Genomic DNA, 27,975 nt, shown 5'->3' with positions numbered 1-27,975 from the left:
AATCAACACTTTAAATAATTTGTTGGGGACTGACCCTTTGGGCACTGCAGCCTATCCAGCCTGTGTAGCACCCATCTGCTCCAGGTCACCATTTAAAGGATCTGCAGTCAGTCATGATTTCAGGTATCAGCATATCTAGCTTTAATAAATTACTCTTTCTGAAGATTTCTGAGGTAACATCTTGGCTTTCGTAAGTCCACAGATATTCCAGCTGAACAGGTGAAAAAGAGAACTAAACAGAGAAGTGCCAATGTAATAAGCCCTGAAAATTATCCAGCATAACTTCCATAAAAACAAATCAAACCATCTTTTTTATTTTCAGCAATATGCATACATAATTGCATACAAAATCGAAATGTAATCAAATATGTACAAAATTCAAATTGTTCTTGTATAAAATTTCCAAATGAAGTAATACTAAAACTTGAAGCCACACAAGAACCAAACTGCTTGTTAACCACTCATTTCTTCTACTTCATATTAACTTGTCTGCATCACTTGGAAAAATAAAATGAGCTGTCAGCATAAATCACAAACACTTTTCACTGTGACAGTCATAACAGTATCAATCTGTCTGCAACAGGCAACTAGGATAAGAGGTAATTAAAATGTCAAAGTCAAGAAAAAAACCATTCTTTTGAGATTACTTTAAGAAATCAACTCCTCCTAAATACCTGAGTCTGAAGAGGGGCTGGGGAACACCACTGGTTAAGGTGGCTGAGTTTGCTTTTTCTAGAGAAGCTGAAATTAACAGTAAACATCTTGTGGTCTCAGTCCACAAGACAAGCATTTAAATCAGTATATCTGACAAACTGCAGTACTGCACACACTGAACTCTAATAGTCTTCCTGGCCAAAAATCTGTGGACAACAAACAAATTCTAATGCTTCATGTCCTTTTCTCAAACTCCTGTACGTTCCATGTTTGCATCATTAGGAAATAGGAATTTTTTTGTAACAGGTTAAAGACAGTTAAGTAGCAAAAGTAACTTTTTGTCACAGTACTGTGTTGTGGTGACAATTCATACAGTGACATAAACAAATATACCATTGTTGCCTTTAAGATAACTAGTTAAAATAATGCAACTGAGGTATTTGATAAATGATGGTGTCGCCCCTGAATACTGTTCCAGGTCATACTTGCCTGACTGCAGCAGAATACCTTGAAAAGTAACACACAGTTTCCATAAAAAAATAATTATCTCAGTTTCAAGAGGTGCCACAGTAAAAAAAAAAAAAAGCCTCATATGGCTGTAGAGACATAGTGAATTAAGACTGAACTCTCAGATATAAAGGACATTCATTTTCAACATCAGTTTAAATACTTAATTTCCAATTGGGATGGCAAGCCCTAAAACTTGGGCCATATCAGTGGTAAAGTGAAAGAATGCAGCATTAACATGTGATCTACAATCACATTTTTTTTTAAATGTACACTACAAACTATAAAAGATAAATCATTTTACAGAACAGTTTCTACACGACAGGTGGGAAGAGACTATGTCTTGCCCCAGAAATCCTTCCTCTTCTGAGCTCGTTCCAGTATCTGAGATGCAAGAGAGCTAGATGCTGCCGAGCGAGCAGAGATCTGAGACAACCTGTCATCTGTGGGGAAAGCAATAAGGGAAAAATAGGAAGATTAAATATACATATCAAAACACAGCTGACACTCTTGGCAGACTTTGAGAGTGTAAATATTTTTATGCCCTCTTTCACAATGAATGTTAAAATAGTACCACAATACACTTTAATGCAATTAGTTGGCATCTGATGTGCTGGAGAAGAACCTCACTAGAAAGCTTCTAGGATGTTAGATAAGTTTAAGAGAGTTACAAGCCCAACTCTTGACAAACTTCAGAACGAGATCCCTAGTGTCACCCAATCCTCCAAGTCATTTTTACATTTACTCTCCTGTGTCAGAAGAGCTCAGGAATTGTTCCTCTGCCACTGAAATCTGTATAGACTAGACTCAGACAGTAATATATTCTTAGATAACCTTAGAATAACGTGACTAAAATATCAGAACCCATGTTGCCAAGAGTCCTTCTGTGCCAAATGCAACTTGTGTCACAAGCTGTTGAAAGAAACGTGTATTCTGAAAAAAATTTATCACAAAGACAACAAGAAGTAGGCTTTAGAAATATACTTTGGAAGGGTCTTCCATTTGAATACAAGGTCCACTTCACACACAGTAGAACTCTTAAAATTGATCAATTGCTTGTCTGACAAAGCACACTATAATTCTTTAACAGCATTATTAAAATGTTGCAACAGCTCTGTCAAGATGCTATCTATGAAAAATATCCTTAATTATACTCATTTTCCTCAAATGGATTAAAAAGAACTGTATCACTACCTTCCAGCCCCCTCACCAACAAAATAACCCAAGAAAAAATTCCTCAACTAAATCCAAACGGCACCTCTACTTTGTCAGTGTTTGAATTAACTTTTTAGCAGCATTTCTAAATTCTTAAATAGGCTCAGACACTATGCATAACAACTATATTCTCATGCATGAGAAAACTGCTAACTGCACTTCTGCAAACAGACATGTCACTGGAATAACTCCCAGGTTTGTATGTACATGAACAAATATGAACGTACAAAATATCTGTGAGCTGGCACATTTAATCTGTTTCTGAAAGCTCATACATCATCACTCAGCTCATAGGGGAAAAAAAATAACACAGCAGTTACAACATTTAATCTGTGTGTGGCAAAGCTTGTGGGAAGCTGCAGAGTACTACAGGATTTTGCATGTTTTATGTATTTACACAGATTCTTGTCTGAGCCATCTGCACAACCCACATATTTTTCAGGCAACTGCAATGAGTAAGATAGAGAATCGGCCTGAAACTTGGTTAAAACCAAGGAGCAAAGGAAGCACAAGGGGTACAGAAAAAAGCTGTTGGTCGTTCTGGGGTATAACTATAAATAAACTGTAATCAGATATAAGGTTGGTCTGTCCATAATCTCATCTGAACCAAACAAACATGAGTGCCAATAGCACAGCGCCAAGCTCAACCTCAGACATCACACTAAGAAAAAGTATATGGCAGCTCAAGCTAATGAGGCTACAGTGCCCTTGGTTGACTCATGCTACTGAAAGAGTTTGTGTCTGCCTACAAAAGGGCCAAGCAGATGCACTGGTGGGCTGTGCATTGGCTGCTCTCCCAGACTAACTTTACACAAAACAGAAAAAAGGCCAAAACAGCAATCGGAATAGCAGGATGCCTTAAGTATCCGTAATACACTGAGCAGAGAACAGGTGTGAAAATTAAAGTCAGGGGATCATTTTATGCTGCACATCTGGTGCTAAAGTCTCACAAGCAAAACCTTTATCTGAAGGTTTGTGGTATGTTTTAGGTTGCATCCAAAGTTACTGCAGCTGCAATCTGGGCTGTGATCATTTTGCAGTTTGCTTCTGTTGCTATCAACACAGAGGCTTAAAATGTGTGGGGAGGAAACAATTTTAGGTATGGAACTAAGCAACCTACAGTAAGCCACATATTGAGCCACAATGGTCTATTTAATGCTCAGTCACATTTAATGGTTTATTCATGCTACACTATATCATCATGTTCAAATTTCAGATTACTAGGATGAACATTTTTAAATTATTTTGATGAAAAAATGCAGTAGTTATTCAAGCAAACACATAAACCAGTATTACTTACTGCTTCAAAAAATCTCTAACACTCATGCAAAAGTTAAAATTAATCTAGATTATATACATATGATATACAATAATACTTTGGGACAAGAAATACCTTCATCATTACAGTTTCTTTCCCGAAGGGGCAACTGGAAAGTTCTCATTTTTGGATTGCCAAGATTCCCTAAGACAAAAAGTCAAAGGCACAATTTTGAATAATTTCAAAATAGATACAGGATAGTAATTCATTTTAGAATATTTAAAAATGTTGCAACGTTATTTCTGAAACAAGAGTGTTATTAATAGCAAAAATACCCAAAAATCCACCAGACTCTAAGCTGAGGTAAAATAAATTTACTCCATTGTATTCTTCTCAAGACACCTCTTTAGTACATGCTACAAGTTACTTAAGGAACTGCACTCAATGTGCAGAGCTAGAATCCAGCACTGATTCGAACCTCTTTCTGAGGAAATTCTCTGGATTTCATGTTCCCACTTAACTGGACAACTACTTGTTCCATTCTAGAATGGAAATACTACTTTTGAGCTAATCTCTATAATCAAGAGAGCAAGAATTGTGGGACCTTAAGCAGCTATACAAAGTCTTTCTGGAATGAAGACTAAGGGGGGAGGATTCTTTTCTTAATCCAGTTTACATCCTCAGTACTCTTAAACATTGTTAACAATCTCTGAAATGCTCCAGCACAAATTCCTCCTCAGCCAAGAAAAGGCTTTTCTCAATATCCAATAAATCTTCTATAGGTGACTTTTTTATTTCCATATCCTGCAGAAATATTTAAGGAGCTTATCTCTCAGAAATCGAAAACTCCTGCAAAGTAATACTGCACCATAAAGGTCTCAGTTACACATTGATGTTGGCAATTGCAGCTGGAGAAGTGTTAAAGCATCCAGTTGTAGCTTAGATACTAAAAATTAGAGGAGCTTATGCTAAACCAAATTATTCTCATGGTAAGTACTTATTGAAACTCATAAGGCAAAATTAGACAGACTACTAGAATGTAATGATATTAGTGGAATCTGAAACTAAGGTGGAGTGTTGTGCACATTTCCTCAGCAAGACTAACCATACAGTAGAAAAGCTTTCGTTTACAAACAACACATTCTTTGTAGAAAGTGTAACGCAGCAAGTTCAGCATTCTCTTGGCCTGAATACTGCAGTGTGGTCATTTCCATCCTGCAGCACTCTAACAAAGATGGTTAATACACAAAACCCACCATTATGCTGGAATTCTGGATCCTTGAGAGTCCCTTGAATACGATGAGAGGGACTCCACCAAGGCACAGAGGAGCTTTTTGCTGACTTGAGCACGGAAGTTGCAGAGGAATGTTCTTGATGAGCTGAAGCAAGAGGAACTTGCTCATCAGCAACCCTGTTAGGAGGCCACGGATCCTGCCTAAGTGGCAGAGGATCCACAGTTCTCAGCCCAGCAGGTGGAGAGTTAAACAGTGAAACAGCTTTCATTTTCATGTCAGGCTATAGAAAGAAGAAAAAAAAGGATCAAAAAACCCACAAAATCCCAGCATCTCATACACAGTCTTACAGTACAGATCTTCACATATGCAGCAAATGTTGGCTTTACAGTTACACTTCTTATAAGAGTAATAAAACAATAAGTATTCCAAACTTGTGAGACAGCCTAAAGAGAATCTGTTGCTAATAATAAGTGTTTAACATGGTCTGAAAGTAATCTAATCAGGTCAAACCAAGAGCTTCTTTTCCTCACAACAAAAAACTGTGTTTTTAGATTTTGAAACAACATAACCAACTTCTCATGTGATTGTATCTGCTTCTATTACAGAACTTACTACAGAGGATGTATGCAGTTGAATGGTAGCTGTCTCTGTAGAACCCAGACCAAGCACAACTTGACAAAAAGTATCCCAATTTTGAGAATGACAACTAAATGTTTCTATTTTTCTTTTAGTAACTATGCAAGCTGCTAAGTAAAAGTAGCATGAAAGTAAAGGAAAGGAAGAGTGAAACTACTCTGGCACATTAACCTATCTTGTACATAAGCACCCAACCTCTCTCTCTTGAATTTCTTTCAAATCAAGCAGTCTGGAGCTGTGCCCTATGTCAGTGGCTACAATAACATTAATGGGGAAATCAACAGCTCCAGTAGTCTCAACCCCTTTGCTTGATACCCTCAAAAAATTATTTATTCAGACATGGGCCTTTTTCAGTCACAGATACTGAGAATTTTAGGATAGCAAATGACTACTCAAGAGAAAGATGTATCAAACAAATTATTCACTATTACTTAAACAGCACATTCCTAAAATTCATAATGGTTAAGTGTCTTTTCTGGCTCACCCGGAAGGACCTTCTTTTCGAAGGGTCTGTTCCTAAGTCTCGTTTTCTCTGTGGTGAAGATGAAAACTTGAATTTAGGAGGAGACACTAAAACTGTACCTCCTATTGGAGAAGATGAAAAATACTGTATTACATTAAATAACCTAATAAACTGATTCATATATGTTTTTTATTCTTCAGTTCTTGAAATACTGCTTTGCATTTAGAAGTCTTTTTACCAACAGTTGGGGTAGTGCGATCATGATGAGTCCTCTGAGTTCCACCAAGAGCTCTCAGCTTTGGAGTAGGAAGCCTGCCACCAGTCCTTGAGGATACAGAAGAATCTGACACAGTTGCAGAAGTATTCAATTCTAAATTTTCACTGAAAAAAAAAAAAGAGAAATTATTAAAGGACTAGCTAAGGACTCAGGAGTCTTGCAATCAAGCTTTTTGTTTCTAATCAACTCCTACAAGGAAGCCTAAGGCAAGACAGTTAAGGCCATAAAACCCCAACAGCCTACAGCTAAAATATCTGCTTGAAAAGGGGAGTCCTGGATTCCAGCCCTTGAGCCTCAGTTTGTGTATTTTAATTTTTTTGTGTAAATGGATAAAATACATAAATGGTCTCAAGCTGCAAATGCAGGCTCCCTCTGTCCCAGTAAACCCCTATTGCTACACAATACAGAGTCTCAGCAGGAGGGTTGGAAAAGGTATTCACCCAGAAAAACCCTGAATCTGGTTGCCACCTTTGAGATGGAAGTGTGGGTTTGACACTTTTCAGTCAATGTGGTCGAACTGAAATCAAATATCCCACATGTATGTAATCGCTATAGCCCCCAGGTTATTAAATAAATCAGCACTACCACTTCATTCTTCCTCCAGGTGCATTTCAAAAGGAGGTGGGCAGCACACCCACACTGGGCAAAGAACCTGCTCCTCTCAGTGCATGCTAGATGAATCTAGGCAAAGAATTCCTCATTTCTAGCTCTCAAGAAGGCTTAGATAACATGCAAGTGTTAAGCTGCTCTGCATGGCCAAGTCTAGCACACATCTCAGCAGACATAGAACCATATTTCAGGATGAAAGAAAACCTTCAATGTCAATCAGAGGCATAAGTGAGGCAGAGAAACTTAGAGGGGTTTTCCAGATGATAGTTTTGAAAGTCTGCACTTAATTTCTACTTGGATCTAGCATCTCAATTTTTCTTTGTCTGGGTTTTGCACACAGGGTATTACTCCCAAAGGAGATTATCACAGCTCCTTACCTTTGATTAGTGCTGCAACACCAAAAATAAAACCAAATGAGGAATATAAAATGCTTAGATTGCATGGTAACAAGAGTCAAAGTTACTGAGATTTAAATATCTATTAAACTAAAATATGGTATAAAAAAAAAGGTATGCAAAACCTGCACAGCAAAAAGCCAGAGACTTCTGTAACTAAATACAATTTGGATCTTTGAACTGTCAAATACAGTACTACACACATGCTGAATTGATCTCTCATCATTTATAAATACTCCTCCAACACCCCTCCACCTTTTTCCAACCTGTGCTCAGTAACATAAAGATCAGTGATTAATGGATGCTAATTATTTTTTTTTCTGCCAAGTCCTTCATCTTTGTTCATGATTTTTTTTTTTCAAATAGATGCTTAAGTACAAGATTGGATGATACTCTCAGGCACATGGTGTGACTCTTGGGGATGGTCCTGTGCAGGGCCAGGTGTTGGACTTGATGATCCTTGTGGGTCCCTTCCAATCCTTCTGATTCTGTGAAGATTAGCATGTATCCTATCCTTTCACTCCTATCAATCCTCCGTTGTCAACTTGAAGCAAATTGTGAGTTTTAACTTTCACTAAACTTGAACTTGGCTGCTGTGTAATGAATACTCAGTTCCAAGAGGCTCATACTGCAAATTTTATAGTTTTGGAGAAAAACATTAGAATTGCTCATGCATCTACAAACACCTGTCCTGTAAGTTAGAAATCCAGTATTCCTAATGATGGATCCATTTCCATCAACCAGCTCAATGTCTTAAACTTTCTCATTACTTATGATACTGTTAAAAACAAAAATAGTGTCACACCAACTTAAACCAACTTCTTCTCTTAATTAAATCCAGTTTTAAAACATAAATTAGTTAACCTACAAATTTCTGAGCTGTTAAAGGAAAAAAAAATATATATATATATATACACACACACATACATATATACATCACTAAAATGTTCCATTTTACCCTTCAGTTTTCATATCTTCTTTGGCATCCTTATTGTTTTCTTCTAACTGCTGAGCCACAACTGCACCCTGTTCATCTTGTTTTTCTTCCTCTTCTGTTGATTGACATTTTTCTCTTTCTTCAGTATCTTCTTGTTCATCCCAAACTAAACGTCTTTTGACTGGAACAGTTAAAGCATCTGACATGTCTTTCTTTCCAGTGTTATTCTGGTGTGATTGTTCTCTGGAGTCAGGCTGCTGTAGCCCTTGAGGGCTTGGTACAGCCTCTTTTTCAGAAACTCTAGGTAACAAAGAACACAGCATCTCATATCACTGATTTGCACGATATATGTGTTCTATGTAGAATACATTCATCCAGTTCAGTCCTTTGCAAAAAGTACAGCTCAGATATTAAAAAGTAGTACAGTTGACATAATGAATGGTTAAATTGCCACTGAAGTTTCAACTGATGTTTAAGAACAACTCGTTTTCAAACTAGAGTCTATGAAGACTCTTTCTGGATTACCAGTTCCAAAAATGCAATGTAAATTAGTGCTCTATTTTCAATTTAAACAACAAGTTAGATTATCATAAGTGCTTAAAAAATAATTATTTCTGCACAAAGGGACTCTCTGATGGCATACTTTTAAAAGCCAAGAAGTTTAGAAGACTCTCCTTCAGGCCCAACTTTTCAAAGTATTAAACTCTCAACTGCTGACAGAAATCAGTGCAAATTAGCCCAGTGCAGAGAAATGAGATCAGTAAGAGGATCTGTATTTTACAGGAAAAGAAAACAAACCAGTAGACCAAAACATTTACACCACATTTAACAAATTACATTGTAATAAATATTATTTTACATGTCATCCCACAACCCTTATTAGAGTTACAGTCATGCAAATGGGTAGATCTCTGACACACAAGTAGTGTGTGTACAGCACTCTACAGTGGAATACAGAGGCATCCAAGGCTTTGTTCTTAAATATCAAATCTCAGAGAAGACACAAATTACTTTTTTTTCCCCCTCCCTGTTTCAGCTATAGCTGTCTGTACATTTTACTAACATACTAATTCTGAATTTTCCTAGCAAGGGATTTAATATCTGTCAATTCTGATAGCCTTCAAAGAAAGGAGAAAATGGATGTACATCATTCCAGTTCCTAGGTTTTCAGCTCCAAACTAAACAGTGTCTAAGATTCAACCACAAAATTAACCAATCCTGATGAGAATATCAATAACATCTAAGTAGACAAAACAAATTTCATATCATTCCAGTGGAAAGAAGAGTATTACCTCAGTATGACTCAGTGCAAAAATCTTCCAGATTTGATGAGACTAAGGTTGCCACACTAAATATGCATTTGTGAAGAATTATATAACTTTCTCTTCTTCCAGAAGACTGGACTGTGCCTCATTTTCCATTTGAGCACACAGCAACTGATAAATGCCCTCACCTCTTCCAGAGACTTTGCATATCACAGAATTGCAGAACAGCCCAGGTTGGAAGGGTCCCCAAAAGACCAACTAGTCCAACCCTCCATGGGGAAAGAGAGCCTAGATGATTTCTGGACACGCTGTCCAATTGCATCTTGAACGCAGTCAAACATCCAAGATCGCACACATCTGATGAGCCTATATTCAGCATTTTGCTCTGTTTCAAAGCTGCAGAATAACAGGCAGGAATGATGACCTTACCCAGCAAGATCTAGTGCTCTGATGTTGTTGCTGATCCCTTCTTCTGAACTGGAAGTTGAGGACACATCCCAAAGACTGTTATTATCAGACAGGATCTGATTGAAATGGTATCGGGAGAAGTGTGTTCCCTCTACTCGTTGCCTGTAAGTCTTTGCTCTTTCTCGAAGTTCTCTCACCTATACATCAAAGTTTCATAAGTTGCATGTCTGTTTAAAGTTCGCTATTAGCCGACTACAAAGTATTTGCATTAGCTATTGGTAGCTAGAAGAGAAAGGCAAGTTACTCATAATACAGGGCCAGCCACAGCACAAACACTGCATGCTGCAAAAAAGGTAACAAAAGGAAAGCAAAAATAACAAAAGCATATATTCAGTAAGCATGTTTGAGCCACGAAGCCAAAGCAAAATTGTTAATTATTCATTCCATAAGCACAAAAATTTATGCAGTAACTATGAATAAGTTTAATGCTGGATTCTAGTCTTTCCATCAGCGCTCAGACACAGTGCTCTAAACACTGAAAGAGGAATTTCTATGCAACCAACCTCCATATACCACATGGAATTTAGAGTGTTTTGAGATGCCTAAGGAGAAGAATACAGAATTATTTTTAAATTTCTTATTTTTCTCTCAACATTGTATTGTTACTATCACCCTTGTAACTTTACTTCAGTCTAAGAAATTAAATACGAAAAGCCTGCCAACATAGCTCTATGCTGCCTCCCTGAGATTCAATAAAAAGCTCTAAAACAAATATATCAGCACTGGTATTTCACCAGTTTTCTGCCAACTTGAGGAAATCAATTTAGATTCCTAAGCATCAGCAAAATACTAAAAAATACATTCACCACTAATTTATAATTATTTCAAGTTAACAGATCTATGTGCATGTACAATACTGAGTTTGTATGCTGCAAACACTGCAACTGTCTCTAGCTACATTCATCTTAGTGAGAAGCTGATAACTGTTGGAGCTACTGTATGTAAGACGTAATATCAAAATTATTCATTCTAGGCTATCAGTAACTGTAAGAATGAGACACAAAACTGTTCAATTTTAGTTTAAATAAAAAAGTGATAACCCCTCTCTTCAGACATCATACACTATAATTTTTATGGTTAAGACTATTTAAACACACATGCTATCTTGTGTCCTTCACCCAAACACAATTAAAGTGCAAGAAGAAAAAGGAAAAACAAAATTTTTATATTTAATTTATTAAAAATAACTTTGTGATACCATGTGAATTCTGGCTTACTAAAAATGGTACGCAGGAAATAAGCATTTTGTAAAATAGCAGGAAAGTAATACTGACACTTTCCCTGGCCCGTTTTCCTAGCTTTTCTTTTTTATTCTTCTTTCATGATAGATTTCACATCATTCCTTCTTAGTGGGCTAAATTCTGCTAATCCCACTGAAAGTAACTGGATGCAGCAGATGGATATCCAGCTAACATCCACAATTTGACCCACTAAACTCGCAAAGAATAGCCCATTAAAAATATATGCCTGTCATTTTCAGAGGGGAATTTAAAGTTTGATGTGCAAGTGATTTATTGGATTACTCGTCTTAAGTAGAAGAATGAAAAATTAATTATGATAGCCACAACGGAAGGAATATAAATCCAGAGCAACAGGGTACTGCAGGGGGAGGAAGAATACTATGTCTCCAGTGAATTGTGAAGAAGTACAAAGGACAACCATCTCCTTCAGTGACTCAGGAGGCAGCATTAACTCAGCAGGACACAGGCCCCAGAGAGCCCTACTGTAATCATTAATTGCCCACATTAATTTTTCAAAAGCATAATTCAAAGTGACTTTTTTTTCATATGACTGCTGAAAAGAAATGCTTAATAATAAATTGCAGAGAAGCAGTCTAGCAGTAATCACTATGGCTAAGGTCACACCAGGATTCTACTATGGCATTTGCCTGTTTGGACTCAGAACTTCAGAAACTCTGCTTTGGACCCAAAGTTACTCATGTGCGGTCCCAACTAAGGCAGAAACAAGACTGGATCAGCAGAGCCTATCATCTAAGTACTTATGCTAAGCTAGAGATATTCTGTAGGCACCCTTGGTAAGGGTGAGTGTCAACAACTCACCAGATGTAGAGAGGTTAGATACAGTTTTGAAGAACATTTCATTAGTATGGGAAAAGGTGTGGAATCATGTAGAAACCAAAAGAACTGTTGGACAGCCTGTACTGTAAATGGCCAAAGTACCTTTGTTGCTTTACAACAAAATCAATGCACTTGGCACTGTTTTTCAAGTTATGCAGACTTTCATTAATCTGCTGTTAATATATTTCTCATATGGCTGGATTCTTTCTTACGTCTCGACCATGAATGAATATTTCATTCAGTCCTCTTATCTTACAGAACCATAGAATATCCTGAGTTGGAAGGGACCCACAGGGATCATCGAAGTCCAACTCCTGGCCCTGCACAGGACACCCCCAAGAGTCACACCACATGCCTGAGAGCATTGTCCAAATGCTTCTTGATCTCTGTCAAGTGGTACTCTGACTATTTCTCTGGGGAGCCTGTTCCAGTGCCCAACCACCCTCTGGGTAAAGAACCTTTTCCTAACTTCTAACCTAAACCTCTCCTGACACAGCTTCATGCCATTCCCTCGGGTCCTGTCACTGGCCACCAGAAAGATCAGTGTCCCCCACTCTCTTCCCCCCCGTGAGGAAGCGGTAGATTGTAATGTCTTCCCTCAGTCTCTTCCTCAGCAGTGACTTCAGCTGCTCCTCATATGGCTTTTCCTCCTTGGGACACTCTCTAATAGCTTAATATCTTTCTTATGCTGTGGCACCCAAAACTGCACACAGTACTCCAGGTGAGGCTGCCCCAGTGCAGAGCAGAGCAGGACAATCTCCTCCCTTGACCAGCTGGTAATGCTGTGCCTGATGCCCCCCAGGACACGGTTGGCCCTCCTGGCTGCCAGGGCTCTGCTGACTCATCTTCAACTTGTCATCGACCAAGACCCCCAGGTTCCTTTTTGCGGCACCGCTTTCCAGCATCTCATTTCCCAGTCTGTACAAACATCTGGGGTTGCCCCATCCCAGGTGCAGAACCTGGCATTTGTCTTTGTTCAGCTTTATACAGCTAATGATTGCCCAGTCCTCTAATTCATCGAGGTCTCTCTGCAGGGCCTCCCTGCCTTTGAGGGAGTCAACAGTTCCTCCCAATTTAGTATCATCACCAAACCTACTCAGTATCCCTTCCAGTCCCACATCCAAGTCATTTATGAAGATGTTGAAGAGCACAGGCCCTGTGGAACCACTAGGGACAACTCACCAGTCTGATGTTACCCATTCACTATTACTCTCTGTGCTTGACCCATGAGCCAATTGGTCACTCACCACATGATGTGTTTATCCAGTTGTGTGCTGGACATTTTGTCCAGAAGAATCATGTGAGAGACAGTATTGAAAGCTTTACTGAAATCCAAAAAGATTAGATCACCTGGTTTCCTGTGATCAACCAGGTGGGTTACCTTGTCATAAAAGGAAATTAAGTTTGACAAGCAGGACTTTCCCTTCATGAAGCCATGCTGGCTGTGACTAATGACTTCAGGTGTTTCTCAGTACCTCCCAGGATAATCTTCCATATAATTTTACCAGTAATTGAAGTGAGACTGACAGGCCTATGGTTTCCAGGGTCATCTGACTTGACCTTCTTGAAAATTGGGACAACATTAGCCAGCTTCAAGTCAATTGCAGTCAACTCTCCAGATTCTCAAGATCATTCGAAAAAGTCATTAAGAGAGGCTTTGCAATGACAATCACCCTTCAGCTGAGTATTCTCGGAGGAACCTCATCAGGTCCCCTAGATTTCCAGGGATCCAGTTCAAGCAGTAGATCCCACACAAGTTCAGGGTCAACTGGCAGTTTATCACTCTCACAGACATGGTCCTTCAGCTCAGGGCACTGGGACCCCTTAGCCCATCACCAGTGTTGAAAGCAGAGGAAAAGAAAGCATTAAAGATCTCTGCCTTGTCTATGCCTGTTTGTGAGGTGACCATCCTCATTCTGTAACAGGTCAGTGTTGTTTCTGCACTGCCTTTTGCTATTAACATATTTAAAAAAACTCTTTTTATTATCCAACACAGTACTGTTCAGCTTCAACTTCAACTGAGCTTCAGCCACACAGATTTTCTGGAGTCCTCCCGTGTCACATAACCTTGCTTCCACTGGGCATACACTTTCCATTTTTGCCTTAGCTCCAAAAGAAGATCCCAGCTCGGCCAAGACAGGCTTCTGCCTTATCTGCTTGACTTCCAACATTTTGGAATTGCCATACTGGATCCCATTTTATCATTCTTAGAACACAAATATTGACGGATCCTACAGAGAGGAGATAAAAAAAAGCCTGGCCAAGAATCAGGTCTATCAGGATTTTTATTCTTGTGTTAACAGAAGTTTTAAGATTTAAGCTTGTTTTTCTTACAACCAATCCTGAAGACCAGAAAATTACAAGCATTAACCTTCTTCTTTGCTTTCCCTCTACCCACAAAAAGCTTTATTAAGAATTACAACCCTCAATGATACATATGGAAATAATAAGATAATACCAAATTTAAAGAACTCTATATAGAAAATATCCCACACAGTAACACATTCACACAATTAATTATTCTTTGTCTATTAGCAAAACTGGTTTGATATGCTGCGCTGCTTTTGGCTGGGATAAATTTCTTTATGATACAAGTCATATGTGTTAAATTAAGTAGCTCCTATGGGGCTATGTTTTGGGTTTATGCTGAAAACAGTTGACAACATAGATGTTTTAGCTGTTGCTGAATGGAGCTAAAAGGCCTTTTCTGTTTCTCACCCTGCCCTGTCAGCAAACTGGCTGGGGGAGCACAAGAAGCTGAGAGGGCACACAGCTGGGACAGCTGACCCCAACTAACCAAAGAGATATTCTTGCTGTGCCCAGAAAGAAAAGCTGGGGAAAGGAGGATGGCAGGAATATTTGGAATGACAGCGTTTGTATTCCCAAGTAACCATTACATGTGATGGAGCCCTGCTTTCCTGGAGATTCCTTGTTCTGCTTTCCTTGCATGCATGACTTTTGCTTTACCTATTTAACTACCTTTATCTCAACACGAGTTTTACCCCTTTACACTTTTACCCTCCAAATTCTCTCCCCCATCCCACTGTGCAGGAGTGAACAATTGGTTCTGTGGAGCTCAGCTCCTTACTGGGGTTAAACCCTGACAGGCATGTGATTTTAAAGTCTAACAGAGACAGGTAATTGCAACTATAAAAATCTCTTCTATATGAATTCATACCAGGATCTAATGTAGATATGCACACATGAAAACGTGTATGCAATTAAAGCACACTTGTCATCAATATTTGTTATTATAGTCTTAAAATTAATTTGGCTCTTCCAGCTACCCAGCACAATTCCTTCATTTAGAAGACCCCAAAAATCACAATAATTCTTTTTTTTAATTCTTCATGCCTACTGGCAAGTAACTTCTTTCTAGTTTCCTGCAATTCCCTTTTCAGCACGAAAATCTCCGTGGAAAAGTCTGACACACCCAAAACACTTTGCTACAGTGTGGGAAATCCTTAATTAAATGCTGCATGTAAAGCTAAACATCCATTCTCTAGCTGCAGTCTCCTCATTCTTTCCCTTGACTATACTGCAGTGACTCCTCCCAGCTTACTGTGCCACAAACACAATATACCTCAAGGCAATGTATCCCTTTCCCTTTATTTGCCTACAACTCAGTCACTCTTGAAGCTGAGCACCACTCCTTATTGTTTTGAATGTTACTGATGCAATATGAACAAATTAAAATCTTACATGCCAGAAAAATGATATAATATTCTATAGAAACGTTCTGTATACCACTTAGGCTGCATGCAATAGTTCACAATATTCTACAGCCTCAGTTACAGTAAATCTAATGCATGTATTGATACATATAAAACTGTTGCTTGTTTTCAGTCCTCTAACATTCTCTTGAGGCTGTTTCCACAGAATGGATTATCTCATGCATGCATATACAAAATCTGATTATGAATCATCTTATACTACAATATACTTTAAACTTAGAGACCTATTCCTCGTTACGTACTTTTTATGTATTCTATAAAATATTTCCTTCTGCCTAAAATGAAAATGACCTTCTAGATTAAGTCCAGTGAGAAAACACAGAACTGAATGCTACCACACTACTCCTGCAATTCTCAGAGAACCTTATTTGCAAATTCTCAAAGCTCAGCATCCTAGAACCATCTGCTCCAGTTCTACCTTCCACATCACCTTAGTCCTGACTGGTGAGAAAACTCACATTTCCAAGTACCTGCCACACAGTTAGCAGTGCAGTGTCTCACAAAGGCTCCCTCTATCAGCTGGGAGAAACCTAAGTCAATTAAATGAAATCAGAGTTGCATAACTAGCTCTAGAAGTTTCTTAGCACACTAAGGGTTTTGATTTACTTAACTATCTCAGGAAATCATAATTAATAATGCTGCTAAGTAATCCTATGGTCCAAAGGCTGCCCACCATTTTCAGAGTTCTGTCAAATGAGTTCCTACACAGTGTAATATGGATTGCAGCTACTGAATAACTACAAGGAAATACATGGTCTGGCTGAAACTTGCAAGAAAAATTGTCAATTTTATGCTGTGTATGACTGAATTCAGTTGACTGCTTTGAATGGATTCAGCATCGTAAGCTATGAAACTGAGCCTGACCATCAAGCTGATCTAGGCTGATACTATGGTGGCCTTCTCCTTTTATTCCCTTGGAATCTCCTATCATTCAACTCTGTATTTTGAACACTTCTACTTATTAAAACTGGGCTGAACATCAATAGCAAGATTACCTGCCAGAAGAGACTCTGTTCTGAATGATTCTGATTGTAAGGGAAACAAAACTCCTCCCTCACTTTGGATGTCACATTAATATATTTTTTAAGTCTCACCATCTCTTTTTTTTCTTGTTATGTATTATACTGACTTGTCAGAACCTAATTGTCTTTGTATACTCACCTTAGGGAGCTTGAATCATTAGCATTACAATCTCAAAACTCTATCTTATAAACACCACAATTCGAAGTTTTTGCATCTAAAAATCAAAATACAAAGCATACTTAGGCTTCAGGTTTTCTAAGAGTACTCACCTGGTTGTGAACTTTACTCCTAATACGAGACCAAGTTCCATCTTTGTAGAAATACTGGGCAGGGGACAAAAATTTTGACCTATATTCAGTGTTCATCTTCCTAAGAAATCAAGAATGAGGAGAGGAAAAAAAAGACAGAAAGGGTAAAGCTTGATATCTAGAATACTCTTTAAGAGCACTTTTAAAGTTACATCAATAAACACATATGTACTTGCACTTACATGCCAGTGAGATGTGAAAAACACATGCACAAACAACTCAAACCAACACAACTAGGAAAGCTGTGAAAAAAAACTCATTCAGTTGGTGGCCCTTTAAGTACATATTCATACTGTTTTTTCCTCACAACACTTTTACCTGAAGCTTTTGCTCTGACAGCCAAATCAGGAGAACGTGATACACACATAAGCCTCAATCACTTCAATGTAAAGTGCAGCATCTTGACTCAAATCGCTAATAAAGGTATATTTAAGTAAAAATGCTGTTTTGGCATTAATGTGTCTGAGAATTTCCTTCTATGAACTCCACTTTAAAGGCACTCTGCATATGGGTGGGGTGAACTGCTGGGGCTAGAAACATCTGACTTCCAGAACACTGGTCAGTATAATTCATTTAACTATGTCCTACTGGCTTTGATCTTCAAAAGGCCTCTTTACTTGAAAAGATGGGTTCATTTTCCCTTCTGCCACACACATACATACACAGAAAAATTAACATCATCTAACCTATAGCAAGCAACGAGTAGTACTTCCTTAAGCACTGAACTGTGGATGTATCAGCTTAAATCTAAAGACATTTTTGGTTTTAATCTTGCTTCAGAACATTACTAACTTTATTTTAATATATTCAGCATTGGGTGAAAAAGCCCTCTTTTTAAATCCTTCTTCAGAAATAGGTCATAAAAGCCTGAAGCCACAGAATAAAAAGCACCTTTTCAAAAGAAAAATACCAAGGTCACAAACCCTTTATACTCAAAATTTCTTTCAATATGTCTCTTTCTTTAAAACCAATTGAATTTTTTCAGTTTTGGTTGCAAAACTAATGGATTAGCTCAAAAAACACATCACTGCTATGCCTTGATTGCAGTCACTCTGCAAAAGCAGGCCATGCAACACAGCTTGCATTCTGTCTGCATGTTGAGAACTTGCACATTTTGACAGCTATTTGCCCAGTGATTTTTTAAGAAAAATCTGTCTTATGCTATCACACTGAAGGCATAAGAGGAAGAAATTCACCCTTAAATGAAAAGAGCCACACCATCTGATCAAGAATTTTACACAGTACTCACTGCAAAACTGACTACAATCCACCACATCAGAGTGCTAAGAAAACCAAAGAGTTAAAGATTTTAGCTACACTATATCCGCTTACTTTTTCATAAAGCAATTTTATTTCACAGAATTTTGTAATCAACTCCCAATATCCAACAGCATTAAGACTCAGTAAGTCTCCTCTCCCATTTTTAATTTAATGCCTTAACACTGCCAGAAAGAATGAAAGCAATTCCTGGAACATATATTAAGCACAAAGACAAGAGAGATGGTTCATTTTTGCATTTTAAAGCCCACGTCTATTCTTGCCCTTTATTTCTTTTGACATATCTCAGATGTGTATAAAATGGAAATATGAGTTCAATTCCCGCAATGTAGGCATGTGGCAGAAAAAAAAGATACTTTGATAGTGCTCAGTAACATACAATTTCATTTCATTTCCATGCTTGTCAGATCACCCTAAATGGGACAGATCTCTCTACTCCTCTTTACCTCATGTGTCTGCTTTTGTTACTCAGGGACAGAAGGCAGTAGGGACCAGAAAAAGCAGAGATCAAGTACAATTACCACAGTTTTAAGGTGTGGAGCAAGCACAGGAGAGCAGTTTGAGAGGTGACTATGACTTCTGAAGGACTTGCTAAAAGTTTAGTAGCAGCACTGCACCAATTTAATTTCATTCACGTTAAATTTATTAGTAATACTATTATTGCATCACAAGGTTCAACTGAACAGGAGTGGCTACAAAGTTTCCACTTCTGTTGACCAGGGAAGAGGCTGGAAATTAACACCAGGTTTAGATGTAACCACAGGACACAATCCCAGCGCTGCAAGGGGGCATTTGCCCCTGCAACTATACCATGGTGTGGTTAAAGGTCCACTGTCCATCATTCTAAATATTAGGCTGCTGTACACCTACTCACTAGTCTAGGTTTTCCTATTTTATACATACCCATGACTTGTATGTAAAGAGAGGGGCTTTGGACTGATATGGTGCTTATTTTTTTGTTTAGGATGTTTCTGTTCTGACTTCCCTTGTTTTGCTGCATCTTCTGCTGGTTTTTGAAACGGTTCTTCCCTCTTACTCTAAGGCAAAGATAATTTTAAAAATACCACATTAGCTAACAATCTGAAAACCCTCATATTTCTTTTTGACATCAAGCTCTTGCAAATAGTTAATTTTATTTTAGTGTTAGCTCTTTTGCATATTTAATACAAACAAAAATATCACATTCTTTTGTTAATACAAAAATAAACTAACAAAATGCCAAAGCTAAGTCTCTGAGTACAACATTCAGTTAGTTAGATGATCCGTTTTGTACATTTTACAAAATTAACATGAAACACAGAAATAAAATAATACAATACCTGCACATTCTAACCTGAGTCCAAAAGGCAAATTTTTTATTTCCTGCCATTATGTTTTACAAATTATTAGATTGATCTGTTTGGTTTTACACAAAAGATTCTTTTTTCCTGATTTATTTTATTCTCTTGGAAATCTCATGCATGACTTCTGATTCTGCTAGAGATCCTCACAGATACTGTTCAAATTCAAGGGAAAAAAAATCCACCAAAATCCCCCAAAACTCTTTCAAGATACCAATCAGAGAAGAGATACTGGTATAAACAACCAGTTTTTTAGACACTTTCAACAAAATTCCCTTCTCATGACTTCTCTTACTTCACTGTATTAGCTGTTCTCAAAAAACAACCTGAAATTCCAATATTAAAACCAGACAAATGCTTCCTGAAAGCCTCAGGCTTTTCAAGCTTTCTTTGTATCTGCTAAAAGAGGCAAAAGGGGACATAAAATTCCTCATTCCCAAATGGGATTTAAAGCACTGGGCAGGTCTGAGTTTTATATGACAAAACCTCCAAGCCAACAATCACCTCAGAAGTACCAATGGCTTTAAACTAAGCCACAGGCCCTGCATATGAAGTACACATTTTGCTCAGCAGTCATCCTAGGGAACATGTTGTCTGACAGTGGCCCTTTCTGTTTTCTCAGGAACAGAGATGAGTAGTGAGGAGACTCATTTGTGGTCCTTGTACCAGAAGGATGGCTAGCTAACCTGCAGGAGTTTAGACAACACTATACTTGGCAGCTTGCTACAAAAATAAACATTCGTACATCCCCTTTGCAAAATAGGTTCAGTCATGCACTCTAAATTGCTCTCACCTATTTTTAGAAGGTCTCAGTCTGAAACAATTCCATTTCATTTCATGTATCTTGTAAAAATGACATAGGAATGTTTCCTAAATGTCCACTGAAGTTTGTACAAGTCAACAGCAAGACAAGGAAATGCAAGACAGCCAAATTTTCATAAAAGACATTTTAATATTTAAAATTTACTTTAAAATGTCATTTAAAATTGTTGTTTTAATGTCTTTTAAAAATAGAAATTTAAAAATGTCTTTTACTCTTACAAAAGATGATAATATTTTGAACTGAGTAACAGAATCTACATAGGCTACATAATGTCCTGTTATAGCCCCATACAATTACTTACCCTTTCAACTTATTAACTGTAACCCTTCCTCCATGTTTCTTCAAATTACAACTATTGGCTGAAAATCAGTTCCAATTGTAACAATTTCCATACATCGACATTATTTTTTATTTACACTATCTCTAATTTATGACATTCAAAAAGTACCAGACCTCCCATTTAGCCCTCCTGCACACCAAGAGACAACACTGGTAGCAACGAGAGTATAAATCAGAGATTTAAACTTCAGAAACTGTCCTAATAACTAAAAACAAAGTTTCAAGTGGGAACAAAAGAATTGAATATTTAAAAAAATAAATTAAACCACTTGAAAACTCAGAAATACACACTTAAAATTTCATTGTAAACTGAAAAAAATTAACTACAAAAGAAACTACAAAACCCACTACAGAAACCCCAAAGAGCAGAGCTGTACAGTGTTATTTTCAGTCTTTTATAGCAAAACCACTATTGAGTCCAGTGTCATTAGCAAAGGCTCTACAATGTAACTAAAAAATTTCAAAATAAACCCACCTCATTGTAAAATAGATCAAAACTATATAAGTACTACTAAAGCCTTTCATTCAGGGAAAGATTTACTTGTTCACAAACCGGAAATTCTTTCTCTTCTGAAACACCTCTCTCTTGTGGATCCTTAACAGGAGGAGACCCTTTGAAATTTCTCTCATATGCAGTTTCAGAAGTAATTGCAGGAGATTTAACCACAGGTGTGGATTTCCTTGTGTTGTAAATAACCTTGGGGAGAGAAAGAAAATAAAACAAAGAAAAAAGTGAGATTTGCTTACCATGAGAGTAAATTTTCAAAATCTGTTAACTGATTCACGCCAATACACTCATGTATGAGCAGAGAGATAGTTGTGGGTAAAATACAGCATGAACTCTTAGGACAAATCCAGGAAAAATTTAAAATTAAATTTTAATTAAAACTGATGAAAATAAATTTAAAAGTGATCAAGTCAGACACAGTTAAACCTGTGATCAAATGCTGTTCTTACTAAAGTTTGCTATCAGAGGTTTTGTTTATTTGGGAAGACAGTTCACCTTCAGAGTTGTATGCAGAATCATGCTTTTTGAAAGGCACGCCATAAAACTTCCCTACGCCTCCTCAGTACATGTCCAGTCCGTAAGTAGCAGACAACTGCTCTGTGTTCTAGAGCTGGATGCTTAGGGCTGGGTAAATTAAAAATCCATTATTTTCCAATCAATATAGTACTATAAACCAAGGTAGAGAATTTGCTATGTGGTCGAGTATCTTGCTGGAGTGCTGAATTTAAACACCATGCCATGTGTGACAAGCACACATTTTCCCCAGCTTTGCTATGAGAATTTGGGTCTGACTTGATAACGTTGAGATTTTCACTGAATCTCTTCAAGGGAAAGGTATTGTCATTATTCAGTTTTCAGGTATATTCTCTGTCATATCAACATCAAAAATATCAATTCGTTAATGTGTTAATGTGTATCATTTTTATAATGAAATTTTCTCTAAGCTATGATAAAAAGTTTGCTGTTTTAGATTTCAAAGTCTATCCTCTGAAAAAGGCAGATAAACAAGCATCAATAATGACATTATCGAACTGATTCCACACAGAACCAAACAGAATTCTCTTTGAAATTTTCCATAAGGTGACTTTCTGGGACCTGCCTCTTTCTCAAAGGATTCTTTGACTTCTATACTACCGTCATGCATTTCAAAGAGTTTTCCTTGGATAAGGGACTGCTGGGAAGCATATCTTATAGTAAATCCACCTGCCTGGCACTTCAACGGAAAAAGACAGGACAGTGACTGATCTTAGGTATCAACATTTACTTCCCCTGAAAGCTGTTACTGAACAAATCTGCTACCTGTGGATAAAAAGAGAGAGCGCACCAACTCTAGTAATCCTACTAACAGAAGACAAAATAAAAGCAAAAGTGCCTATTTTATACTGTAAAAACAGTCTCTCAAGTCCCAGTCCCAGTAACAATTAACTGAAAACACAAAGTAGTCTCACGATCAGTTACTCTTTGTGGTCTGACTAGAAATAGCATTTTCAACCCTAAAAAACCCCAAAGCTCATGAGATGTAGTAAAATGCCAGAAGAGTATCTTTAAATTGGAAGACTCCACTTTTAAATATAAAATGTTCTCATAAAAGAAAAAACCACTGCAGAGACGCACTTTAGGGCTTAGAAGTACATGTGCACAGAGATGGAGACTGACAATAAGAAACTGTGACAACACAGGTAAATTAATGCAAACAGAATAAAACACAATCAGGCATAAGGAGAACAAATAAGTAGACCTGACCACAATAAAGAATCACATGGAAATAAATCCCATTATAATGCACTTTCATACAGTGAGAGAAAAAAAAAGAAATCACGTAACAACATTAAAGTTTGTTGTTCCCCCACCAAAAAAGGAAAAACCCAAATCTTGGAAGGTAAGCAACTCTGCTGATACATAAAAGGAAGTATTAATTTACTTTTTGGATTCCTTAAAGTTACCTGTTCAGCTGCAAGTATTGGTGACTTTTCATGAGGACTCTTCCAGATAAATTGGCTTTGATATTCAGAATTTCTAGGGAAAGTATTTAAACGTGAAATATTCAAGTCTGCTTTCCTCTGAAGGGCTCTGTGAAGCTGGTAACATAAAACAAGAAAAATATAACAATGATTCTTGCCTTTCCTACAATGTTTTACAAGTCAGACATCTTTCAACACACACTTTCAAACCAGTCGTTGGCATTTCAGTTTTATGAACAAAATTAATGCAAAGTACATTTTCTCATTACAGTCACCAAGCCCAAAATGTTTACATATTATTGGCTAGTTTAATTGAAAACAACAGCGATGGCAAAGAAGAGCAAATTCCTCTTGAATTAAGTAGCACCAAAATCTGATCTCAAAAGTACTGCCCTCCCAACAGAGAAGCTACAACATAGAGTACCAAAATACACAACTAAAGAAAGAGTTAGACAAGAGAGTCTGAGCATGTGCATGAAAACACTGTTAGCAATTTTTATACTGGTCAATTAAAAAAAAATATTCCCTTACCCCATTACCCATTTTTTCTAATTCCTTTTTCGGAGATGAAAATGCTTCATTTTGATTTGGTGGAGCTTCATAGGGTGATTTCTTCATGTTGTTCTCTGCAAGGGCAAGAGCTGTTTCACCGCTAGAATCTACCAAGTGTGACCGAACTTTTGGGGGGAGTCTGGGTCCTTCTACTGTTTCAATTTCTTCCTGGTTCACATCATTGTTGTTGTGGTCTGTGTGCAACTCTGCAGCTTCAGGTTCAAGTGGGTCATTCAAATCACAATCTGCTGTCCATTCAAAGGACTTCGAAATCTGTGGATCATAGTAAGGTACCCTTCTCTTGGAAATGAATTTTGGTTCTCTAGTGATTCCTGAAAAAAAAGCGCATTAGGTTTAACAAAAACATTCTACTGAAGACATAATATCACTCTATTACAATAATAAACTGAAAGTTTATCATACAACTAATTATTAGAAAGCACTGTTTTCGTATCTTTGAGCAATGACAGACTATGAACTATGGGCATGGCTGTGAAGTTCTGTGTTCTTTCCTATCTGAAAATGACTTTCCACTAAAAAGACAGGAACATGGTGCTCCAGGACAATATTGGATAAAACCCTATAAAGTAAAACTGTCCACAGGACAATCTTGTGCAAGTTGATTCTGGGAGTTGAACAAGAAGAAAACTAACACAACCAGCAAAAAGAATGTGGCTAACACAGATACAGAACAAACAACCTGCAGCCATAAATTATGCTAGAAGCACTTCTCATTACTCGTGCACAACATACCTTGCTGAACAGGTTCTCAATGACTGTGACAGATCCCCACCCACCTTGCAGTTTAGCACCATCTCAGATACCTGGTGCCTTTTTACAGTACGAACACAAAAACATTTCCAAAAATAGAAAAATACTTTGTAAGAAAACCAGGTATCAAGTTATTTTTAAGAATTGCTGGCCTTTACACAGGCAGGTGAAAATAAAATTACCCCACCATTTTAAGAAGAGTATTGAATGACTGAACATATTCAAAGCAGGAATCCACTTCAAAGTGCTCAACTGTGATGGAAAAGTAAGTGAAATTCACTTACGCCTTAAAGAAATACTTTCTAGGAGAGAGAGAGAGCCACTCCTATCTCATGAAGAAGCAACACAGAGAGAACAACCTATGGTGAAAGATATACAGAATGTCTGGATGTCTGACTATACACACAGGGAATAGGAAATAATACCAGTGGCAAAACACTGGAAAAGTAGCAGTAAGGACCTCTGAGCACCTGCAGCTGTAAACTTTCTGCAGTGATGTTCCAAGCGACTCCTAAAACTGCCAACTATGTGTTTCACCAAGAAGAACCATAAGTAAATTATCAATAACAATCTGCAAGTCCACTGTTCCAACAGTGCCATTTAAAGATATGGTGGTTAAATGGTGGGAAAAGAAAATTAACATAAATATATAGAAAAACTAACCAAGCATGCACAAAACCACCACTACAACATCAGAAAGAGGAGAAACTGCTGTATTGCTAACTCATGGGTTTATTGCAAGTCTTGTAAAATTTGCAGTTTAGTTTGACTGGAAAATAGGCATAGATTGCAATTTTAAAAAGATGTTAATGTGTTTGTATGCTTAAGCATTTCAGAATTTGTGAAAATTACAGTTCTCAATACAGGTACCCACACACAGACCCGTGTGCTAGGGAAAGCAAGGTTAAAGAAAGATACATTTTGCAGTAATGGAAGAAAGCAGTAATATAAATAATCTTTGATAAAATTAAATTATTTATTAAAATGTCTACCATCTTGACTAAAAAAAAAGCCTACTCCCAGTATTTGGTTCTTAATTACTAGGCAATAATTTATAGTACTTATCATATTGTAGGAATCAATACATTGTAGTCTTAATTACATAGACTGCATAGTGCAGTTGCACTGAACTGCACAATTTATTGTTTTTAATCTGCCTTGTGCCACTAGAATAATTACTATCTTTTACTACTACTCTTCAAAGCATCACAGCTGCCATCACTGTCCAGCTTACTCCTACTCCTCAACTCCCTACAGGCCTCTCAATCCAGATGCTATTTCCTCCGTCTTCGAACTCCTATCCCCACATTTCCCTGCCATGACAATGTCTACAATCCTTAAATCCCAGACTTAATGGTTGTCCTTTTCTTTCCGTCAGCTGTACCTGTTAGTCTTCAGAACAATTTTATGTTGTATCAAACCTTGCCCCAAGTTAGTCTCATGCGAAATATGGAATTCTACTTACTGTTTCCATACACCACAGGTAATCCAGTATCATTCTCTGCACACCCTGTATGAGTTTACACTGCATCTGTTTGGGCCTTGGCTTATGCCACTAAAAGTCAGAAATTACTTTTTTTCAGGGTACATATAAATAGCACTAATTAAAAGAAAGAAAGTTTCAGTGTAGCCAGAAAAAATATGGAGTTCAAAAACATATACTAAATGATGACCCAAGAATATACTTTTAACTGTACAAAATGCATAAACTGCAAATACCACCAGTTACTGTGGCCATGCACTCATGACGGCAAACCTTTCTGGGCTTTGGCTGCAGTCAAGGTGGACAGCTTCCAGAGGCGCTTACCAAACTGGTCCGACCGAAGTCCTGCCCACAAGGATTTCTCTGGGCTACAAAATTCTGGGCTTCTCCATTTGAAGTTTCTCTTATATTCACTCAGTCCCTGCAGCAAACAGAGAGGAGTCTGTCAAGCCACCGGTGCATATCGTGCTCCACTGCTCCTGTTAGTAACAGATCTCCGAGTGGAAAAAACACCAACACGCTGCTCGGGATGAGCTAAGCTGGCAGGCTGCTCTGCGCCTTCCAAACCCACCCCCATCGGAGAACAAAAACTACTGCATTTCACGCACCAAAATATAAAAAATAAAAACAAAACCACAAAACCAAAACAAACGAACAAAGGAACAAACACTCAGCCCTTATTTATATCTTTAAGCGAACAGTTCCAGGAACGAGCACAGCCTGGACCCGCTGTCACCTGCACGACCGAACTGTTTATATCTTTATTGGCCGGTGCCCGCGGCGCAGGGGTCTCCCCTTTCCCACAGAATCGGCCGCACTCCCATTCCTGCCGCCCCCTGGGCCCGGTGTCCCCTCCCGCCTCACCCCGAACCGCACGGGCATGGCGAAGCCGCGCCCGCAGCCCCGCCGCTCGCGGCCCCGGCCCGACCGGGCCCGGCTCCCCTCGCTTCTCTTCGCCTCCCCTCGCCGGGCGCCTGCGCAGCAGCGACCGCGCCGCTTCCCCTCCCGGCCCTGCCCTCAAGGCCATGTTGGCCGGCGGCCGCCGCCGCTTCCCCTGGCAGCGCAGTCCTTGGGGCCGTGGTATCTTATTAAAAGCCTGATCCCCCGCCTGTGGCAGGATAATGGCGCTGTACGGCCAGCGCCGTGTGTGTGGGGATGCAGGACGGCGGGGCACCCGGTGCTAATGCCTCGCAAGGCCGGGGGGATGTTGAGCGGCTGGTTACGGGAAAATCACGTGTCCGCGCACGCAGCTGTATTTTGGTACAAAAATAGTGTTTGGAGAAAGAATAAAACAAGACTTCTTACCGTTCTGGAGCGTATGCGATGCCGTGCCAGCGGCCGGTCCGCCTTCGCCACCTCACCCGACCCCGCCACCCGGTCAGGAGATCCTAATCCACCTTCTTGTTCAGATCTTCCCTCAGGGGTCCCTTTTTTGACTGCCTTCCTCCTTCTAATCTCCATCCTGACTGGCTTTACTGTATCAAAATAAAAAGAAGTGAGAGGGTGGTAAAAAAGTGCTCGGATAGACGTACTGACCCAAACCGGTCCAGGCAGTCTGTTTATATCCGCGTTGCCCCTGGCTGCTGACCCTCCCCTGCGCTCCCTGTTAGCAGAGCCTGTTGCTGGTCGCTGATGCCTCTAGAGCTGCGTAAGCTCTTTGAGCAAGGGCTTTGTCACTTCTATCTCTGCAAAGCACCCTGCCAGACAGTGCCAGTCCCACTGACTCAAGCAGAGTTTAGGTCCGGTGGGACTCTCTGTAACTGGTGAGCAACAATTTTTTACTGTCGATGTGAGACAGGAGAAAGCACCAATCTGTAACGAAACGCTTGCGAGCAAAGTAAAATGTTTTTCTGCGATG

General features: G+C 38.6%; 1 protein-coding gene across 8 annotated transcripts; it reads right to left on the bottom strand.

The window, feature by feature from the left end:
• Window positions 1-117: 117 nt before the first annotated feature.
• Window positions 118-27,938, bottom strand: MDM1 (Mdm1 nuclear protein). 8 transcript variants are annotated; one of them, XM_017822183.1, is made up of 16 exons: window positions 27,423-27,938; window positions 26,442-26,538; window positions 23,843-24,195; window positions 23,294-23,428; window positions 21,384-21,539; window positions 19,244-19,377; window positions 17,024-17,123; window positions 10,423-10,461; window positions 9,881-10,056; window positions 8,208-8,486; window positions 7,232-7,243; window positions 6,207-6,349; window positions 5,990-6,090; window positions 4,891-5,149; window positions 3,770-3,838; window positions 118-1,604 (listed from the first exon to the last, which is right to left on the bottom strand). In XM_017822183.1, exons 1-16 carry the CDS (start codon window positions 27,576-27,578, stop codon window positions 1,498-1,500), a joined length of 2,316 nt encoding a protein of 771 aa, XP_017677672.1. In that variant the 5' UTR covers window positions 27,579-27,938; the 3' UTR covers window positions 118-1,497. The 8 variants fall into 8 exon arrangements, with proteins under 8 accessions (XP_017677672.1, XP_017677674.1, XP_017677676.1 ...); XM_017822185.1 differs by having other exon boundaries at window positions 21,396-21,539; window positions 27,423-27,937; XM_017822187.1 differs by lacking the exon at window positions 27,423-27,938 and adding an exon at window positions 26,982-27,074.
• Between the last annotated feature and the right edge of the window lie 37 nt (window positions 27,939-27,975).

The sequence above is a fragment of the Lepidothrix coronata genome, unplaced genomic scaffold (genome assembly GCF_001604755.1).
Source record: "Lepidothrix coronata isolate B3197 unplaced genomic scaffold, Lepidothrix_coronata-1.0 Scaffold95, whole genome shotgun sequence".
NCBI classification, from domain to species: domain Eukaryota; kingdom Metazoa; phylum Chordata; class Aves; order Passeriformes; family Pipridae; genus Lepidothrix; species Lepidothrix coronata.
Note: the sequence above shows the minus strand (reverse complement) of the source record. Positions and strands in the feature narration are given on the sequence as shown.